General features: G+C 45.7%; 1 protein-coding gene across 4 annotated transcripts in view; it reads right to left on the reverse strand.

Moving 5' to 3' along the window:
* ZFYVE28 (zinc finger FYVE-type containing 28) overlaps positions 1 to 19,834 on the reverse strand; it is a 300,024-nt gene that overhangs the window by 125,993 nt on the left and 154,197 nt on the right. For all 4 annotated transcript variants that reach the window (XM_077477912.1, XM_077477911.1, XM_077477909.1 and 1 more), the window contains exon 2: positions 14,284 to 14,424. In XM_077477912.1, the coding sequence (XP_077334038.1) occupies positions 14,284 to 14,424 (141 nt within the window). The remainder of the gene's footprint in view (positions 1 to 14,283; positions 14,425 to 19,834) is intronic.

The raw sequence follows: 19,834 nt of genomic DNA on the forward strand, positions 1-19,834 counted from the left end.
AGCCCTCAAGAGGGAACCCCCCTCTTAAACAGCAGCCCGCAAACCTTGTGGCCAAAAGAAGCATCCGCAGATGCCAAAATATCTACTTTATAGAATTTAGTGAAGGTATGCACTGACGACCATGTGGCTGCCTTGCAAACCTGTGATATTGACGCTTGATGACGGAAGGCCCAAGAAGTACTAAGCGCCCAAATAGAATGCACCGTGACAGGGAAAGAAGGAACCCGACCCTTAATAGAATAGGCCTAAATCACAGTCTGATGCATCTGGAGATGGTACCTGAGGAAGCGGCCAGCCCTTTTCTTGGTCCCTGTGTAACTAAAAAAAAAAGTGAGCCTGACCTCCGGAAGGACTCAGTGGCTGCCAGATACACTCAAATTGCACAAAGCACATCCAAGGTATCCAAAGCAAATTCCTTGGGATGAGCCGGCTTGGGACACAAGGACGACAACACAATGTCTTCATTCAAATGTTAGTCAGAGATAACCTTGGGCAGAAATGATGGGCAGGGACAAAGAACCAATTTATCCCTATGGAGTACTAAATATGGACTACGACAGTATGATGCCACCAACTCCAAAAGCCTGCGGGCCGAGGTAATAGCCACAAAGAATGTCACCTTCTAGAACAATGTAGGTAAGGGAATCTCCTGAATAGTCTCAAATGGAGGATTCTGGAGAACTGATAACACCAAGTTTAAATCCCACAGTGGCAAAATAGACTGTACAGGCGGAGCCACATGCCAGACTCCTTGAATGAAGGTGCGAACTAAAGAGTGAGTGGCTAGGGGTCAATGAAAGAAGACAGCTAAGGATGACACTTGGCCCTTGATGGTGCTCAAAGCCAACTTCTGCTCAATGCCCTGTTGAAGAAAAGCTAAGATCCAAGCCACAGAAAAGGATTGAGGATGAACGCCAATCGACTCACACCAAGAAATGTACACTTTCCACATATGATGGTATATCTTACTAGAAGTCGACTTCCTCGCCTTCACCATAGTAGGGATCACTCATTCCGACAGACCTATCTCTCAGTACTTGGCTTTCAATGGCCAGGCCATTGAAAACAGTTACTGTAAAGCAGGATGGAAGCTCAGCCCTTGGTCCTCTTTGAGAGGTAGCTTGAAAGGGACATTTACGGCCACCAGTAGACTTTCGCCCTCGGTCCTTTGCAGGAACTGCAGAAGAGGTAGGTGTTGGCCCCACAGCGGCACTAGGACGATTGCGGAGACTACCAGAGGAATCATGAGATTGCCATAAGCCTCAGTTACTTCCCGTTGAACTGAACCTGCTGAAGTGGCCGACATTTGAGAAGAAAAACTACTAATCTGGTCAGCATTCACTTCAGAGTCAGACCCAGGTGGCCTAATTTCCTGAACAGGGCTATAGGGGACCTTGGGTAGTTCTGACATCACCCGAATCTTTACAGGAATTATACCCACACAAGGAAACACAGGCCCCCCCAAAGTGGACAAATTCTGTCCCCCTTCTTTGGTACCCCCAAAAGTTTCAATTCATGGACCCCCTTGACGCTCATGAAGGAGGTCCATGAATCTGGAAACCAGCGAAGATATCCTCCCAACCCAGCAATGGGTGAGGGCAGACCTTCATGATGAAGGAGTCTTGTCAGTGGATCTAGAGAAGCCTGCTCTTGACTTACCAGACCAAGATTGCTTGGAACTTCCTGAGGAAGACTTGAGAGATCTGTTTCCTTTATCTGCAGTCCCTGGAGCCGGGAAGAATATTCTTATAGGCTGAGAAGGAAGGTCCCTCTCTGTGACGAGGCTCCTTTCCTATATTGAGGCAGGAAGGTACTCTTTCTCCCCCCCCCCCCCCGTGAAACCCTTAATGATGTCATCCAGGGTAGCACCAAACAGGCGGTCGCCTTGAAAGGGCAGATCAATGAGAGCTTTTTTAGAGGCTTGGTCTGTCTGTTCTTAAGCCATAGCACACGTCTAATCACCACCGTTGAAACAGAGAGCTTGGACAGCACAGGAGCTGCATCCAAGTCTGCATCACAAATATACTGCAGCCCATGGACCAACTGGTCCGCTATATCAACATAAGCAGCAGGAATCTGCTCACTACCCAGATCCTGGCGCAAAAGCTTGGCTCATTCAGTTAGGATCTGCAACACCAGGGCCAAGGCCAAGACTGGATGCAATTCTGACCCAGCCATAGTAAACATGCTGCGTGCCACAGCCTCTGCTTTCCCGTCAGCCGGGTCCTTAAAGGACGGGGATTCCTTTACTGGGATCATGGTTGCTTTATTCAACCTGGAAACAAGAGTGTCCACCACTGGTGGCGTAGTCCACTTTTTTAGTTTATAAACAATTTTTATTATAGAAAAGGTCTTAATACAAAGTACTTATTATGAGATATATGAAAGGTGGAAGTACATAATTCAAATGCATATAAGGGTGAAGTACACAGTAGGGGATATGTCAGACGTTTAACAATGAAAAGGTAATATATACACATTATATGTATATATATATATGTGTATATATATATATATATATATATATATGCATATGTATATATATATATATATATATATATATATATATATATATATATATATATATATATATATATATATATATATAAAAAATCAAACATATAGCTCTAATATACAGAGGAATTCTATCAACAAAGCACTTGATGTAAGATCTTATCTGACCATTATGTATATGAGGAGGGATAAGTGCAACTTGAAAAATAGGAAAAGTATTAAATGTGCAAAACAGATTATTGAAAGAATGTCATTACAATAAAGACATTTCCCAAGGTGTCCATTTTTTGTTATATATATATATATATATATATATATATATTATCAAAAAGTGTATGGTGTATGCGTTCTGATAGTTTTATATTTTCAATGCGGTTCAGGACCCGAGACCATGGAATGGCTGTAGATCACAAGTTGAAAGCTAAACAAGGTATGTATTAGTCTGGAGCAGGCTATAGGTATATCTGATATGGGTGTGTATAAAAGGCACATCTGTGGTGTTAAAGATATTTTTCTACTTGTTAGTTGTTCTGTCTTGAAACTTGCTTTTTGCCATATGGTTTTGAGGTGTTTGCAGTCCCAAAATGCATGTGCTGTATTTTTGCGGACCTTAAGGCGCACTTTTTACCCACCCGCCAGAGGTGTCACCATCCGGAAAGCGGCGAGAGCCCAGGTTGTTTTTATTTCAGTCTACTTCCACAATTTCGTCTCACTTCCTGCTCCTTCCAGCGGCAGCTGCTGCTGCAAACTATGTGTCCCCAGTCCTCCTTCCTAGTTGCTGCTGGGTGCATCTGAGGCTGTGAGCCAGCCAGCCAGCATTGTGCATTGTAATGGCAGTATCCTCCGCTGCCTGTGGTGAGCTGGTGATAAGGGGCTGGGAGGTGTGGACTGGCATGCTATCCACTGCCCAGTCACCCGAGTTGTTTTGATAGAAGAGGTTGAAGGGGTTTTTGTGTCTACCCTGCCACCCTGAGCTGATCTGGGAATGGAGGGAGGTTGCTGTGTCCACCACCCAGGTATAGTGTAGCTGAGCTGATTTGATAGGGGGGTATTGCTGTGTGTCTACTACCCACCTATAGTAGTAGTATAATATATTATTAGGTATTATGGAGGTTGTTCTGGTGCATTTTTGTAAATTTCTGATCAAAGCATTCCATTGTTCAGATGATAAAGCATGGTCCAGGTCAGACTCCCATTGGAGCATATGTTATTTTATTGGCATGCAGAATTCATTGAGACTTTTGTAAATTGTAGATCTCAGTCCTCTATCCCTGGGGGAGGATAAGCATATTTGTTCAAATTGTGAGAAGGGAGTACGATGAGTGAGTGAAAAGTATTTTTGATAGAATTGTCTGATTTTTGTATAGTTTAATTTGTTCTGGTTGAACAAAATTCTTTATTTTGGGTAAATAATCCTAAATTTGTAAGTTTGTGGGATTGCCACATAGTCGGAGAATTTTGGTTGTTAACCGGGATGGAGTAGTAGAGATCACCCTGGAAGGATGCTAAGGGAGAGATGGCAGGGGCCATGTTAAATTTGTCTTTGTGTTGGTTCCATAATTGCATAGAGTGTGTTAATACTATGTTTGACAGACCTGGACCATAGTAGGGCTTGTAGGTGGTATGGAAGAACTGACTGCTCCTCAAATAAAAGCCAGGGGATTTGTGTAGCTGAAGCATACCATTGTGCCAGCTGAGTGAATCTTGCCAAAAGATAATATAACCATAGATTTGGAATGCTTAACGCTGCATTAGATTGAGGTCTAAACATCAGAGTGGATAAACCTGGGTTTTTTGTTTTGCCAAATAAATTTATTTACCGTACATCTCTTTGGAGTGAATCTAGGGTGTTTTTAGGGATAACAAGGAGGAGAGCTCTAAAGAAAAAGAAAAGTTTGGGTAAAATAACTATTTTTGTATTGACTATTCTTCCCATGAACAAAATATGATACGTTGACCATAGTTTAAAGCGGTTGTATATTCAAAATGTTAACTTTTACCTACAGGTAAGCCTATAATAAGGCTTACCTGTAGGTAAAAATAATATCTCCTAAACCTGTACGGTTTAGGAGATATTCCCCTCGCAATGAGGCGCTGACTTAAATGGCGCTTGCGCACAGGGCATTCTCGGCTGAAAGCCCGGCAGACTCCGGACTTTGCCGGAAAGAAGTATCCCGTGTGCATGCAATATCGTGGCTCCAGCCACTCGCAGAGCTGGAGCCGCGATACCCGGAAGACACGCCGAGGCAACATGTCAGCTCCCTCATCGTGGACCAGGTGAGTTACTGACGCCTCATTCTAAGGTATTTCATAATGAGCTAATACGCGGTGCATACTAGCTCATTATGCCTTTTGCCTTGCAGGTGTATTAAAAAAAAAAAAAATAATAAAATTGGGGTATACAACCGCTTTTTGATGATGTTAAATAATGTTTGATAATTTGCCTGAAATAAAGTTTTATATGAGGGGGTGATATGGATTCCTAAATATCTGAAGGAATTAGAGCACCAATTGAATGGAAATTTCTCCTTTAGCAATGATGTCATCACTAGTGAAATGTTTATAGGCAAAGCAGAACATTTGGATAGGTTTACGCTTAAACCTGTAAGGTCATGAAATATATACAACAAATTAGTAAGATTTGGTAGGGAGATAAGTGGTTCAGTGAGAAATAAAAGAACTTTGTTAATTTGAATTCTTTAGAACCCTTAGTGTATCCTTTAATGTTTACATTATTGCGAATAGCATAGGCAAGGGGCTCGATGGCCAAAGAAAAAAAGGAGTGGGGGCAATTGGCACCCCTGCCTGGTGCCCCTGCTTAATGGGAAGAAGTCTGCGTTATTACCCAGAAGTTTGATACGAGTTTGTGGACCATGGTATAAAGCTTTGAAACTGTATAGAAATTCTTTGCATATACCATATCTGGGGAGCAATAAGTCTAAATAAGTCCAGCTAACTATGTCAAAAGCTTTATGGATACCAAGGCGAAGTATGAGTGTTGAATGAGAGTGTAAATTAGAGTCTTGAACAATGTTTGTTGCTAACATTATGTTGTCCGTAATTTGTCTATCTGGAATAAATCCGTATTGATCCGGATGGATTAAGGGGGAAATAACTGAAGCTAGTCTATCCGCTAGCATTTCGACCAAATATTTTTACATCATTGTCAATAACCGAGATTGGACGATAATTTTGTGGGATAGAATGATCTTTATTAGGTTTTGGTAAAAGAAACATATTTGCTAAAAGCATTTCAGTTGGAAATTGATTTTCTTGTAAAATATGGTTATATAATTTGGAAAGGTGAGGGGTCAAAATAGAATCACATTTTTTATATGTTGTTGAGTAGCCATCGGGCTCTGGTGGTGGAGAGGTTTTAAGGGAACCTATAATTCGATTAGTTTTGATATCTGAGCATGTGATATTTAGGGTTTAAATTTGCTGGTTGGAAAGTGTGGGGAGCAGGATATCTTCAAGCCAATGTAAGGAGGATTATTTAGGTGATGTTTGAGGGGAGGAGAGAAGTTTTTAATAAAAATCTGAAAATATTTCCATAACTCCTTTGGGATAGGAAATTAGGTTAACTGATGCATTTCGTAATTTATAGACATCGGGAGGTTTTATGGACTGATTTAGTCTTCTAGCGAACATGGTGGAAGAAGAGTTACTGTTCAGTAAAAATCCTGCTTTGGCCCATTTTTGGCCTTTTTCTGTGTCTGCTGCTAATAATGTGTCTAAGGCTATGCGTTTCACTTGAATGAGGTTTAGGAGGTCTCTAAAAAGGGATTGGTTATGTTTATAGTATAAACAATCCAAGTCTTTAGTACAGGATTTTATATCCGCTAGTTTAGTTTTATTATTTGCTGATGCTATATTAAATAACCTCTCATGACTGCCTTATGTGCCATCCATACAGCTGTGGGTGGCATATCTGGAGTTGTGTTATGTGCAAAATAGTCTTCTAGGTGATTTGTTAGTTGCTGTGCAATCATGTGGTCAGTCAATAGAGAATCATTAATGCACCATTTGTAAGGTGTGGGGGCAAGGCCTATATGTGAGGTTGTAAATGAGACAATATGGTGGTCTGACCAAGGACATGAATGAATATCTGCTTTTGAGGAGTTGGTTAGGAGGATTAGGGTGCTAAAAGATGTAGACTAGGCGTGCGAAACTATCATGTGGGTGTGAATTAAAAGTATATATGATTTGATACCCACATTGTGTGCTCACCACGTATCCACCAGTTGGAGGTTATTTAGTGTACAGTTTAGTGATCTTGAAAATTCTTTGGAGGATGGTACCACTCTACTCCTATCAAGTGCTGAATGAGCATCTAAATTAAAATCTCCTCCTACTATCAAATGTGGGGATTGGTATTTATTCAAGTATCAAAAAACTTTGTAAAAAAAAATTTGATTGTGCTTCATTCGGTGCATATACCGAAGCAATGGTTATCAAACGCCCCTTTATAAAACTCTTTAATATCAAGTGGCGACTTTCTGTCTTTAACCACTTCCCGACCGCTGCACGACGATGTACGTCGGCAGAATGGCACGGGCAGGCAAATTGGCGTACAGGTACATCCATTTGAAATTGCCACCTTGCCATCGCGTGCACGCCGCCGCCGGCGCACGCGTGCCAGTTGGGACCCCCATGAGTCCCGTCAGGGGTCCCACGGACTCTATCGCTGCGGGGATACCCGCGATCATCTCAATGGATCTGTAAGCCGCATCCTCCATCTTTAGAGTCTCCCGCACCCAGTAAGAAGTGTGTCCACCAGTGCTTTTTCGCTAGCTACTGAGACCGCAGAAGACACATCCTTACTATCGACTATCGGATGGGTCACAGGGGAGATATTAAACCCCCCTGGATGAGCCACGTCCCCGGCGGCATCAGGCTCAGAATCAGATGAGATGGAAGAAAGACAAAAAGCAAAATTTGCTAGGACCAAAAGATCCCAGCAAGGAGCTAGGTCCTTACTCCTGACTAGACAGAAATAAACCAAATACCTAGAGCAGGGAGGGGTTTATATACTAAGGACAGCCCATGGGCGTAGCCAGTTGTTTCTTGTTCTGCCTAGTCCTACTCCTGCAGAGGCAATATAACCCAATGCTCAAGGTTAAGGAGGACCTGAGTCCGTCAATGAACAAAAGAGAAAAGCACATTCTATAGCTCATTAGACTGACGGTGAGCCGTGCCGTCGAGTTCACGCATAAAGATTTTCCCACATAATTAGCGCTTTTTACAAATCCCAAGGACAAGCGGAATTTTTCAGATGTTAAGGAGTTCATATTATTTAAAAAAAATACCAAAATTTAAAAGACTATTGTAAATTGTTTGGAAAAACAGATATAATTTCCTTTCCAATATATAATTTTCGCTTAATTTGTGTTGAAAAACACTACTTGGGTTATGATCCAATGAAAAGAACTTGGACAAGCAAGCTGCAGACCATGTTGATACAATGTTGAAGTGCAAATTTAATATAAAAATTAGATTTTTTTTTTCCTTACCGTAAAATCAGTTTCTCTGAGTTAATTGACAGACACAACTTTCTTTATTCATAACGATAGGGTTATATCGCCTCTACAGGAGTAGGACTAGGCAGAACAAAAAAACAAAAACAAAACACTTAGCCACTCTCATGGGCCGTCCTCAGTCAGTATATAACCCCCTCCCTGCTCTAGGTATTCAGTTTAGTAGGTAGCAGTAATAGAAGTATCAAAAAACAACTCCATAGAGGAGTGGGTGCTGTGTCTGTCAATGAACTCAGAAAAACTGATTTTACGGTAAGAAAAAAAAAATCCTATTTTGTCATTCGTTCATTGACAGACACAGCCTTCTTTATTCATAACGATAGGGACGCCCCAAAGCAGTGCCGACATGAGGGGTGGGAAAGCAAAAATCCCAAGGTTAATACAAGAGCCAACCAGGTAACGGGGACTTCACCCAGGACAAGCTGGAACCCAACCTGAACGATACCCCTTCAAGAGGGAATAGACCATCTAAACAGCTGCCTGCAGAAAAAACTTGCAGCCAAAAGAGGCATCCGCAGATGCCAAACCATCCTTCATAGAACTTGTGAAAATGTACACCGACGACCAGTGGCCGCCTTGCCTACTTGCTCAACGGCCACCTGATGACAGAAGGCCCAAGAAGCACCAAGTGCCTGAGAAGAATGCACCATAACCGGGAAAGAAGGAAACCGATCCCTGACAGGATAGCCCAGAGACATCATCTGTCCGATCCATCCAGAAAGACTCAGTGGCTGTCAAATACATGTGAATACCCCAAAACACATTCAGGCCAGATAAAGCCAATTCCTTGGGATGTGCTGACCAGGGACACAAGAAGCCAACCCAATGTCCTTATTCAAATGGAAATCCAAGCATAGAATTATATAAAAGAGAACAAAGCACCACCTTAGCCTGGGTAAGGTGAATGACAAGATATCGCCACCATTCACGACACCGTGCGAGTAGAGGACACCTTCCGAGACAGCGTAAGAAGTGGAACCTCCCGAATATTTTGAGAGAGAGATAGAGAGGCCTTTTGAGAACCAGAAACACCAAGTTCAGATCCTCCTGCGGTGGAAGAAACCGACTCAGTGGAAACAGACGTCTAACCCCTTTAAGGTGGCTCCGTTTCTGGCCACCATTTACGGAGGGATGAGCAGGATGAGGCCTTGAGTACCATACAGGGCCAGGAGTCGGCCTGGGCATCCCTAATGGAGGGGCAGGTATGGGGGGGCTGAGTACATATGGGTATGAGGGGGGGCTGAGCGCGTACGGGTATGAGGGGGGGGGCAGAGCGCGTACGGGTATGAGGGGGGGGGCAGAGCGCGTACGGGTATGAGGGGGGGGCAGAGCGCGTACGGGTATGAGGGGGGGGCAGAGCGCGTACGGGTATGAGGGGGGGGCAGAGCGCGTACGGGTATGAGGGGGGGGCAGAGCGCGTACGGGTATGAGGGGGGGGCAGAGCGCGTACGGGTATGAGGGGGGGGCAGAGCGCGTACGGGTATGAGGGGGGGGCAGAGCGCGTACGGGTATGAGGGGGGGGCAGAGCGCGTACGGGTATGAGGGGGGGGCAGAGCGCGTACGGGTATGAGGGGGGGGCAGAGCGCGTACGGGTATGAGGGGGGGCAGAGCGCGTACGGGTATGAGGGGGGGGCAGAGCGCGTACGGGTATGAGGGGGCGGGGCAGAGCGCGTACGGGTATGAGGGGGCGGGGCAGAGCGTGTACGGGTATGAGGGGGCGGGGCAGAGCGCGTACGGGTATGAGGGGGCGGGGCAGAGCGCGTACGGGTATGAGGGGGCGGGGCAGAGCACGTACGGGTATGAGGGGGCGGGGCAGAGCGCGTACGGGTATGAGGGGGGGGCAGAGCGCGTACGGGTATGAGGGGGGGCAGAGCGCGTACGGGTATGAGGGGGAGCAGAGAGCGTACGGGTATGAGGGGGGCAGAGCGCGTACGGGTATGAGGGGGGGCAGAGCGCGTACGGGTATGAGGGGGGCAGAGCGCGTACGGGTATGAGGGGGGCAGAGCGCGTACGGGTATGAGGGGGGGCAGAGCGCGTACGGGTATGAGGGGGGCAGAGCGCGTACGGGTATGAGGGGGGGCAGAGCGCGTACGGGTATGAGGGGGGGCAGAGCGCGTACGGGTATGAGGGGGGCCGGAGGGCGTACGGGTATGCGGGGGGCAGAGGGCGTACGGGTATGCGGGGGGCAGAGGGCGTACGGGTATGCGGGGGGGGGGGGCAGAGCGCGTACGGGTATGAGGGGGGGCAGAGCGCGTAGGGTATGAGGGGGGCAGAGCGCGTACGGGTATGAGGGGGGCAGAGCGCGTACGGGTATGAGGGGGGGCAGAGCGCGTACGGGTATGCGGGGGGGCCGGAGGGCGTACGGGTATGCGGGGGGGCCGGAGGGCGTACGGGTATGCGGGGGGGCCGGAGGGCGTACGGGTATGCGGGGGGGCCGGAGGGCGTACGGGTATGCGGGGGGGCCGGAGGGCGTACGGGTATGCGGGGGGGCCGGAGGGCGTACGGGTATGCGGGGGGGCCGGAGGGCGTACGGGTATGCGGGGGGGGGGCAGAGGGCGTACGGGTATGCGGGGGGCAGAGGGCGTACGGGTATGCGGGGGGGCAGAGGGCGTACGGGTATGCGGGGGGGGGCAGAGGGCGTACGGGTATGCGGGGGGGGGGGGGGGGGCAGAGGGCGTACGGGTATGCGGGGGGGGCAGAGTGCGTACGGGTATGCGGGGGGGGGGGCAGAGTGCGTACGGGTATGCGGGGGGGGGGGGCAGAGTGCGTACGGGTATGCGGGGGGGGCAGAGTGCGTACGGGTATGCGGGGGGGGGGGGGGCAGAGTGCGTATGGGTATGTGGGGGGCAGAGTGCGTACGGGTATGAGGGGGGGGGCAGGGTGCGTACGGGTATGAGGGGGGGCAGAGCGCGTACGGGTATGAGGGGGGGCAGAGCGCGTACGGGTATGAGGGGGGCAGAGCGCGTACGGGTATGAGGGGGGGCAGAGCGCGTACGGGTATGAGGGGGGGCAGAGCGCGTACGGGTATGAGGGGGGGCAGAGCGCGTACGGGTATGGGGGGGGGGGCAGAGCGCGTACGGGTGAGGGGGCGGGGCAGAGCACGTACGGGTATGGGGGGCAGAGCGCGTACGGGTATGAGGGGTGGCAGAGCCCGTACGGGTATGAGGGGTGGCAGAGCCCGTACGGGTATGAGGGGGGGGCAGAGCGCGTACGGGTATGAGAGGGGGGCAGAGCGCGTACGGGTATGAGAGGGGGCAGAGCGCGTACGGGTATGAGAGGGGGCAGAGTGCGTACGGGTATGAGAGGGCCAAGTACGTACGGGTGAGTGGGCTTAGTGCGTGCAGGCATGATCAATGAGAAGGCGGGTTCCAGATATAGGATCCACCCTGTGTGCCAACTGCTCCCGGTACGCCCCTGCACCAGGATTCTGGTATTTACTGTATGCGGTTCCAATGTAAAACACATTTTTAATGAATACATTACTGGATTAAAGCTTCTTGGAGTTCAGCATTAAATCATGCATATTTATAGTAAAACATTACAGAAAAAGCTGGCACTAGATGATTAAATGATAATGATCATACTGCATCTGTTTTTGTAAATTCCCCCTTTGCTCTTATTTTGATTCAGAAATCTGGCTATTGGTTGTGGTCATATGCCCGACTGACGCAGCTACAATCAAACAACTCAGACGCCATGCACCGTTCCCTATCCGGTGTCAGCGTTCCGTTGATGTACTGCGTCTTTCTCTACAGATCCGGCGGGGGGTTAATGATGAAAACACATCTCACTCTGCAGGAACTAAACTGTTCTTTTTACGGTTTACACGCCGTGTTTCCCAAACATCGCTTTATCACGTTATTGGTCTGTATTCTTTTGGCAGCGCACATATTTAACTAGGAACACAAGACAAGCAATACTTACATCTATAGGCTTTAATTAGTTTCATAATAAAGCTCCGGGGAGTTCTTTGGCATCTGGCTAACTTAATTTGCATTTAGTGTTGTCTTTTGTAACCTCTAAGGGTAAATTATTTTCAATGAAATTTTATATAATTAGATTTAAAAAAATTGCAGGGCTGGTTAAAAAAAAAAAGACAAAACAATCTCCCAGCTTCCCCCCTATATCGCTCCCTGCCGAGGGAAGAGTTGCTCATATTGGTTAAGCCTTATAAAGTGGCCATTGGCTGTTCTATAGGAATTCTATAATCTACTGGTTGGCTACGCACACGCTTCTTTTATTATTATTTTTTATTTTTTTTCAAGGACCAGAATATTCCTGACCTCCTGTAAACACGTCATCATTCCTTAAAGCAGAGTTCCAAAAGTGGAACTTCCGCTTTAAGCACTCCTCGCCCCCTGACATGCCACATTTGGCATGTCATTTTTTTGGGGGGGGGGGGGCGACAGTGGGAATTCCTGTCCCACTTCCTCCTTCCTGTTCTCAGCCGCCTAGGCGACCCCTCCCTGCCAGCAATCTTCTGGGACACAACACAGGTCCCAGAAGATTGTGTGGCCAATAGCAGAGTGCAGAGCGACACGCGCATGCGCGCCCGGCCCTGAAGCTGTAAGCTATGTGCCCACAATATCAATGGAGGCATCGAGGAGGGAGAGAGGAGGGGGAGAGGAGCAAGGCTCTGGGCGGCCGCATCCCAAGACTGTGGGACAGCCAAGTGTCAGTTTATTAAAAGTCAGCAGTTATACATTTTTTAGCGGCTGACTTTTAATAAACTAAAAAACGGGTGGAACTCCGATTTAAACTCCAAATACACAAAAAAATTGCCCAATTAGGCCTTTTAAAAAAAGGGGCGCTCAGACTGCATTCATGACCTCCACAGTCAGGATGAAAAAAGAATGAGCTTTGCCCTGCAATATAACATGATGAATATGAGTGACTGCATTCAAGCAGCAGCAAACATCACATGCCAAAAGATAACATTTCCAGAGAGGGCCCCCTGCTGGAAGAAAGCTGGATAGCAGAGCAGTGGAAAATGACCCCAGAGAAAATTTGGCACCAAGGCCAAACGTTTTTGTGCCATCTCCTTAATATGTAGATTATTTTGAAAAAAAAAATCTGCTAGGAACTCTTTGTAGGTGAAGTTGTGATTACCCTATTTGTTATACAAAATCAGAAGTATTAAAAATAAATACATCATTAAGGCCCCTTTCCGTCAATCGGATCCGTCTGCTCAGTGGGGGTATCCGTCCGCTGCTCCCCAATGAGCAGGCAGATGACAGGTCCATGTCTGCTCCACTATGCACAGCAAACACGGACACAGCCCAAGCTCGCTATTCTCTATGGGGCGGTTGCATGGAAACAGACAGGCAGTTTCAACTGTCATCTGATATGCCAGACAGATGCCAAACATATGCCAAACATATCCCCATTCATCTGTTTTCAGCAGACCGGAATCGGATGCCGCGGGCGTCAGCGGACACATCGTGCGATCGTACGATAATCTCATTGTTAGTACAGAGCTTTCGAGAGCCGATCAGGACAGTTCATCATTATTTGATCGGACATGCACGAAAATGTCTTCATACAATGGCAGATAGTACGATTTTCTTTAATCAGTACAGTTGTCGTTCAAAATTCCAATACAAATGCCTTACAACACATGACATCACTTCAGTTGTACACAAATTTTCATGACTTTAGTAAGCTCAGATTCGATCTGAGATTAGCATGCAAAAAAAATAAAAATAAAATCGTCTGATAATCTCATTGTGTGTCCTGGACATTACTATGCAGGAGGAGACAGTACAGTCTCAGTATTAGTACAGGAAAGGAAATTAAATCTCAACAGGTGGACAGAGCAAAAAAAATAAAAGTTCCAACCCCTCTAAGAATACATTCAGGACTGAGATCTGCTTTAAAGTGCAGGTCAGTGAAACATAAATATGTACTACTGTACATATACTGAACATATTATGTAATTTTTTTGGACATCTACAATCAAATTACCATTTATTTATTTTTATTTTATTTTTTTTACCTTTTATATTGCGGACAAATGGGGAAAAAATAATCATACCTCCATAGCCAGAAGCATGGAGTATTCTGGGGGCATGAACAAAAGAATAAAGTGTTGATGAGTATGGTGAAAGGGAGTAACCATGGGGTGTTTTTTTAAAAAGAACTTTTAAGTTGCTTTTTCCTTGTAGTGAATAATCAGGATGGCACATATGGTGTCACCCAGCCTGGATGAGCCTTTATTGAAGTGTGACCTCACCTGGCAGGAGCGAAACTGGTTTACAAGCAGCGTACACCTCTGAGGGTCCTTCCGCCCATCCAGGCTGTCCAGTTCTGCAGCCACCTGGTTCAGCTCTTCATCTGCATAGTAGAATTGGGCGAGAAGCTGTGGGTCCGACCTCTGTAAAAGGGATAAAAAAAAAAAAGACAGATCATTATTAGTGCAATCAGGTGCATCAGATAGAAGATGAGCTGCCTACTAGTTGCAGGAGAGTAAAGGTGAACCTATATAAAACTTAAAGAAGAATTCCAGATATGGTTATTTTTTACGTCGTTCCACTGGTACAGCTTGGAGCAAGCGTTCTCTGAATGGTGCTGGTACTGAGTGGTCAACCTCCTGTGTTCAGTATGTAGCAGGGCAGTCGCTTGGCACAGGACTGGGAAGCAATTGGAGATCACTGGAGTAGTGTCTACTTCAGTCATTTCCAGCTTTCTGGGACATTGGCTAGCTGGACCAACAGAGATAGAGATAGATAGATAGATAGATAGACCATCTCCTCGCAGACTGCACAATAACACCTTCCAATAATTGTCAGGGATTCCCTCACCAGGTACCCCATGATCAGATAACAGAACTGCACTGTTCAAAACAATCAGAGCTCACAGTGGCCAAAACAACCTTCGCTCAAAGCAGACCATCCATTTAGAGATGGTTTTGGTGGAGTATTAACCAACCTCATATTTTTTTCTATATGTACATACATCTCTGAAGGACTCTCAGTTTCCAGGTCTGCACACTTGATTTGACCATTTTAAAGGCTTCCACATAATACATTTCATTTGTTCTATATCATGAAGGCTGTAATAAGTGGCGCTAAAACATGCAAAGGTGGGCAGAAATGCCCAAAACTGCCAGGTGGATTAATACAAAGACAGATTACTGCAAGAAGATTTTCTCAGGTCAAGTCCAAGACATAGAACAGAGATGAAACCAGGAGGTGACCAGTCCACCAAACACCACCTATAGCTAATATATTACTTTTATTATGTAATCCTTTGTTTTTTTTTGTTTTTTTAAGAGAAGCCTTCACCTTGCCCATGTACTGTGAAGAGAGATTGGCTCTAAAATGGGCATACCAACTTCTACTTCCCCATAGTTGTGCTCCCTTACAACTACTGGCAGCTGGTTGGGAATACCCAACAGTTCTGGGTCATTGGGGTGCTTTGGTGAAATATCAGGGATCTAAACAGACCTGTGATGTTCCACTTTTCAGACAGGTGAAAGGAGATTGAGGACACAGCCTTCAATCTTCATCCCTGCAGCCTCAGCTGCACAGAATGAATGGACATGAATAACTCTGTACAAAGCTTCCCATTCACAAACTGAAGCATAGTAAACAGTTTACTGTGCCTCGGTTATGAATGGACAGAGTTGGTCTTCGGTATCACCAATTCTGTACATTCTGTACACCGATTCTGTACATTCTGCCCCCTACCATGCTCTCCATCCTGATACATACCCCGCAGCAGCTGGAGGGAGAGGGGAGCCAGCACAGCTAAAGGGGACAAGGGGGAGCCGGCAGGACCTGGATAGGAGGGCGGCATAAAGAGGGGCCGATCCTCTCCTATTTTCCCCCTGCAGCTGATGACTGCCTGCAGGAGGGAGAGGAGGAGGAGAAGGGGGCTTTCAACAGTTGCAAGGAGGAAAATGGAGGGCATTGGTTCCTCAAAACGCTGCTTCCCCCCTGCCATCCCTCCTGTCCTGGTGTACAAGGAACCCGCACGGGCCCTCTGGAGCATGGGGCTGTGTCACAATTACAACCCCTGTAGGTACAACCCTGATGCTGAGAGAAGGAGTTTCAGGAAGTGGAGTCAGTACAGGAATCTGCTTACAGGCAGCATTGTACCATGGGATATGTAGTTCGTATAAATTGAAAGGCAGCAGAGGAGAAGCTGCAAAGCATGTAAGGAATCTAGGATGTTGTGGAAAGAGATGGCCAGCAGACTGGCAGAACTTTCAACATCTAAGAAGATTTTTCAAGTAAGCCTAAAAGTGATGATAGTCTACAGAAATGGAAGCGTCACATAGAAGAGCAGAACTTGATGCGTCATAATTAATCTTTTTGGAAAGTACATGTCCTATGCACAGAGTATGTGCCGTTATTTCCAAATTATGCAGCTATGAATGATATAGATTTAGCTGGAGTTGTCCTTAAAATTCTTTTACTAGCAGTCTGTAAGACCTTGTAATGTGAAGGGGCTTTTTAAATCCTCTGATTGGGTCACAGTTAAACCACCCGAGATGTAAATCAGGTTTCTGCTGCATCCCGTAGCACCATCTGCACAGACAAGCCTGTAATTAGAGCTGAACAAGGAAGATGTGTCCGACCTAATTAATACCGAGTCACAATGAGGTAGGAGGTCTGGGAACGCACTGAACACAGTATACACAACACTAGGAGGATTCTTGGTGATAAAAAGACCTCTTACCACAATTTAGAACTGCTGCAACACAGCCCATTACAACAAAAAAGATGTCTGGAGGAAAATGTACAACTCATTGCTGATTGAAGGTTTAGGTTCTAAAGTGGTCATCTACGTCCCTCCTTTACTACTTAAAGATGAGCTTCAGGCTCCCCCCAAAAAATTTAAAGTCAGCAGCTAGAGATACTGTAGCTATTAACTTTTAATATAGGGACACTTACCTGTTCAGGAATCCAGCGATGTCCTCAGCCGAGCAGGTTCTTCTAACGGCTATGGGTGCAGGCCCTGGCATCTCTAGTAAGGGAGGCTTATATAGCCTTCAGAGGATCAAATACATCTTCATTTGATGCCATGGACTTCGATCTTCAAAGATTGGTTGCCATATCTCTGGCCTATAGGTCGCAACATCGGTCCTCTGAGGGAATTATTTCAGATGGTAAAACCGCTCTCTATATACCCACCTTACTCCTGAAGAAGCAGATCTATTATGGGAAATGCTCAAGAACACCTGCCAGCCCTTCACTGTATACTAGTTTTATTTATGGCATCTATACTATTCTTTGTCAGTGAAAGGAAGAAAGCTCCAGCATTGGTGTGACTGTGAGGAATAATGCTTTTTATCAGTGGGAGAAATGGTGCCCCAAGGGCCAGATAAAGGTAGGCAAAGGGCCACATTTGGCCCTTGGTCCATAGTTTGGAGATGACTGGCATATTTTATATGCCATATCTTTAAGAAAAGAATAGTATAGATGCCATAAAGCTAGTATACAGTGAAGAATACATCTGCTTCTTTGCAAGTATGGTGGGTGTGTACAGGGCGGTTTTACCATCTGAAACAAATTCCCTCAGAGGACTGATGTTAGGACCCACAGGCCAGAGATATGGCAATCAATTCTCCCCTTCTTCCACAGTCCCCAATCCACCTCCTGAGCCTCGGGGGTACTGTACATGGTGTGTATTGCAATGTTTTTTTATCTTGGGAGGGTGCATGTGATCCTCACAGGGCCAATCAGCGCTTTCCAGATAGAGGATCAGGGGTCCTGCAGACTTATAGGACAGTCAGAGTAGAATGAAACCTCCTAAAAGCTTTAACCAGACACTGAGAGAAGTCACAAGACTGTTATATACTGCTGATGAGAAAAAGTATTTAGCAGTTCATATTTACTAAAAATAATTGCATTTCCATATTTGGTGTACTGTGGGAGACCAGATATAGTGAATGCAGGGTCCTGGGTTGAGTAACACTTTAATTTACTAAATTCAGTAAATAATAATACCCTATTTTTCTCCAACTGATTTTTTTTTTCCCCATATCAATATCTTGTTTTAAAGTCCATTTCCTTTTACCGCCCAGCAGTGTTGTGCCGCTTTCTAGATTGCCAAAGACATAGGTGGGTTAATAGTAACCCAGTCTGCTCTTAAAGATTAATCAATGTAACTGCCTTCAATAGATTCCCGACATGGCCGGATTTAGCGTTTGTGAACCTGAGCACATTAGTCTCTGTGGAGTGCGCCTAGGCCGTGTATCAAGAGCTTCGATTTCCTGTGCTCTCCTCCTCAAAATAAATATTTTGCATGATGTGCCTTTTCCAGAGCCCAGGTTTATTTATCTGTTGTTCTGCTTAGATGCCACAGCACAGCCATAAATGTGATTTACGCCCAGAGAAACAATATACCTACTCCCTATTGCCTCTCACTCCTGCAATAAAATTAGGACTTGCGGTCCTTGTCCTTTCAGCTTGTGATAGAATGAAGCTTCGGTGACCTAAAGACTTTCCAGAGGCAACCGAGGTTTGTACCCAGGAGAAGGCTGCACATTAATCACATATAAGGAGGTTTAGGCCTGCTGTGAATGAGAAGATGTTATAGGTGATTACAGGATTTGTGTGTCCTCAAGCCAAACATCTGCTATCCCTGCAATTCCGGAATCAGTACAACAGACCTGGACTAGCAGTCTAATGCCGCGTACACAGGACTGGACTTTGAGGGACTAGGTCCGACGGTCTTTCCGAATGAACGGACTTGGCCACACACAATCACACCAAAGTCCGACTGATTCTAACGTGATGACGTACGACCGGACTAGAATAAGGAAGTTCATAGCCAGTAGCTGCCCTAGCGTCGGTTTTTGTCTGTCGGACAAGCATACACATTTTCTTGGTCCAGCGGAGTTCCGGTGGGAAAATTTAAAACGTGTTCTATTTCTAAAGTCCGTCAGATTTTTGGCAAGCAAAGGTCCGATGGAGCCCACACAAGATCGAATTGTCCGACAGACTCATTCAGTCGGACCTTTGCTGTCAAAAAGTCCAGTCGTGTGTACGCAACATTAGGCTTGATTCACGCCTACAGGTGCGACCAGGGACAGACGCGTTTCTGTGCATTTTTTGTAAGGGTTGGTTTGATTTAAATCAAGTCAATTTAAATCGCTAGTAAAAAAGGCTTGATTTAAATCAATTTTTAAAGAGCAACTGTCATCTCTGACCTGCAGCAGCTCCTCCTCTGACCCGCTGTTGACTCACCGACAGTCCCATTCACTTTAATGGGGCGGCTGGTGATGCGCAGTGACGCAACAAGGCAAAGGATGTGGCTCCAGCAGGTGAGTGGATGCCCGCTAACAGGCGCTGCCCTGATGGATCTGAAATGACAGGTGCTCTTTACATGTAAGGACTCATTCTTGCTGGTAGTTAGAATCTTTTAATATTTGCAAACAAGATGAACGTTTCCCATTTAGAATAATAAGCCATCAGTTTAGTAAAACAGCGATATCAGAACCGATTCAATCATACAGTTTGTAGTGTACATAGATTTGCAAAACAATGGGATAAAGGAATATTCCTGAACTTTGTTTTATCTCATGGTTACTGTGAAATTGTGTGAATGCATCAAATAGCGCATGTTATCTCAGCTTGCAGAGTTTGGAATCATTGAATGAGTTTACCAAAAATTTAAATATTGCAGAATAGAACGCCTCATGCGACATAGCTAAGCTTCATTTCATGCTGAATAAAGTAAATTATTAATAGATGTAAATAGAAAATTATCTTTAGATATATTTCTAATCCAAAAGCATTTTATTAAAATAAATTTGATAAAAATCCCAAAAAATC

The sequence above is a fragment of the Lithobates pipiens genome, unplaced genomic scaffold (genome assembly GCF_037356315.1).
Source record: "Lithobates pipiens isolate NorthernLeopardFrog02 unplaced genomic scaffold, aLitPip1_a1.2 Scaffold_13, whole genome shotgun sequence".
In the NCBI taxonomy this organism is placed as follows: Eukaryota; Metazoa; Chordata; class Amphibia; order Anura; family Ranidae; genus Lithobates; species Lithobates pipiens.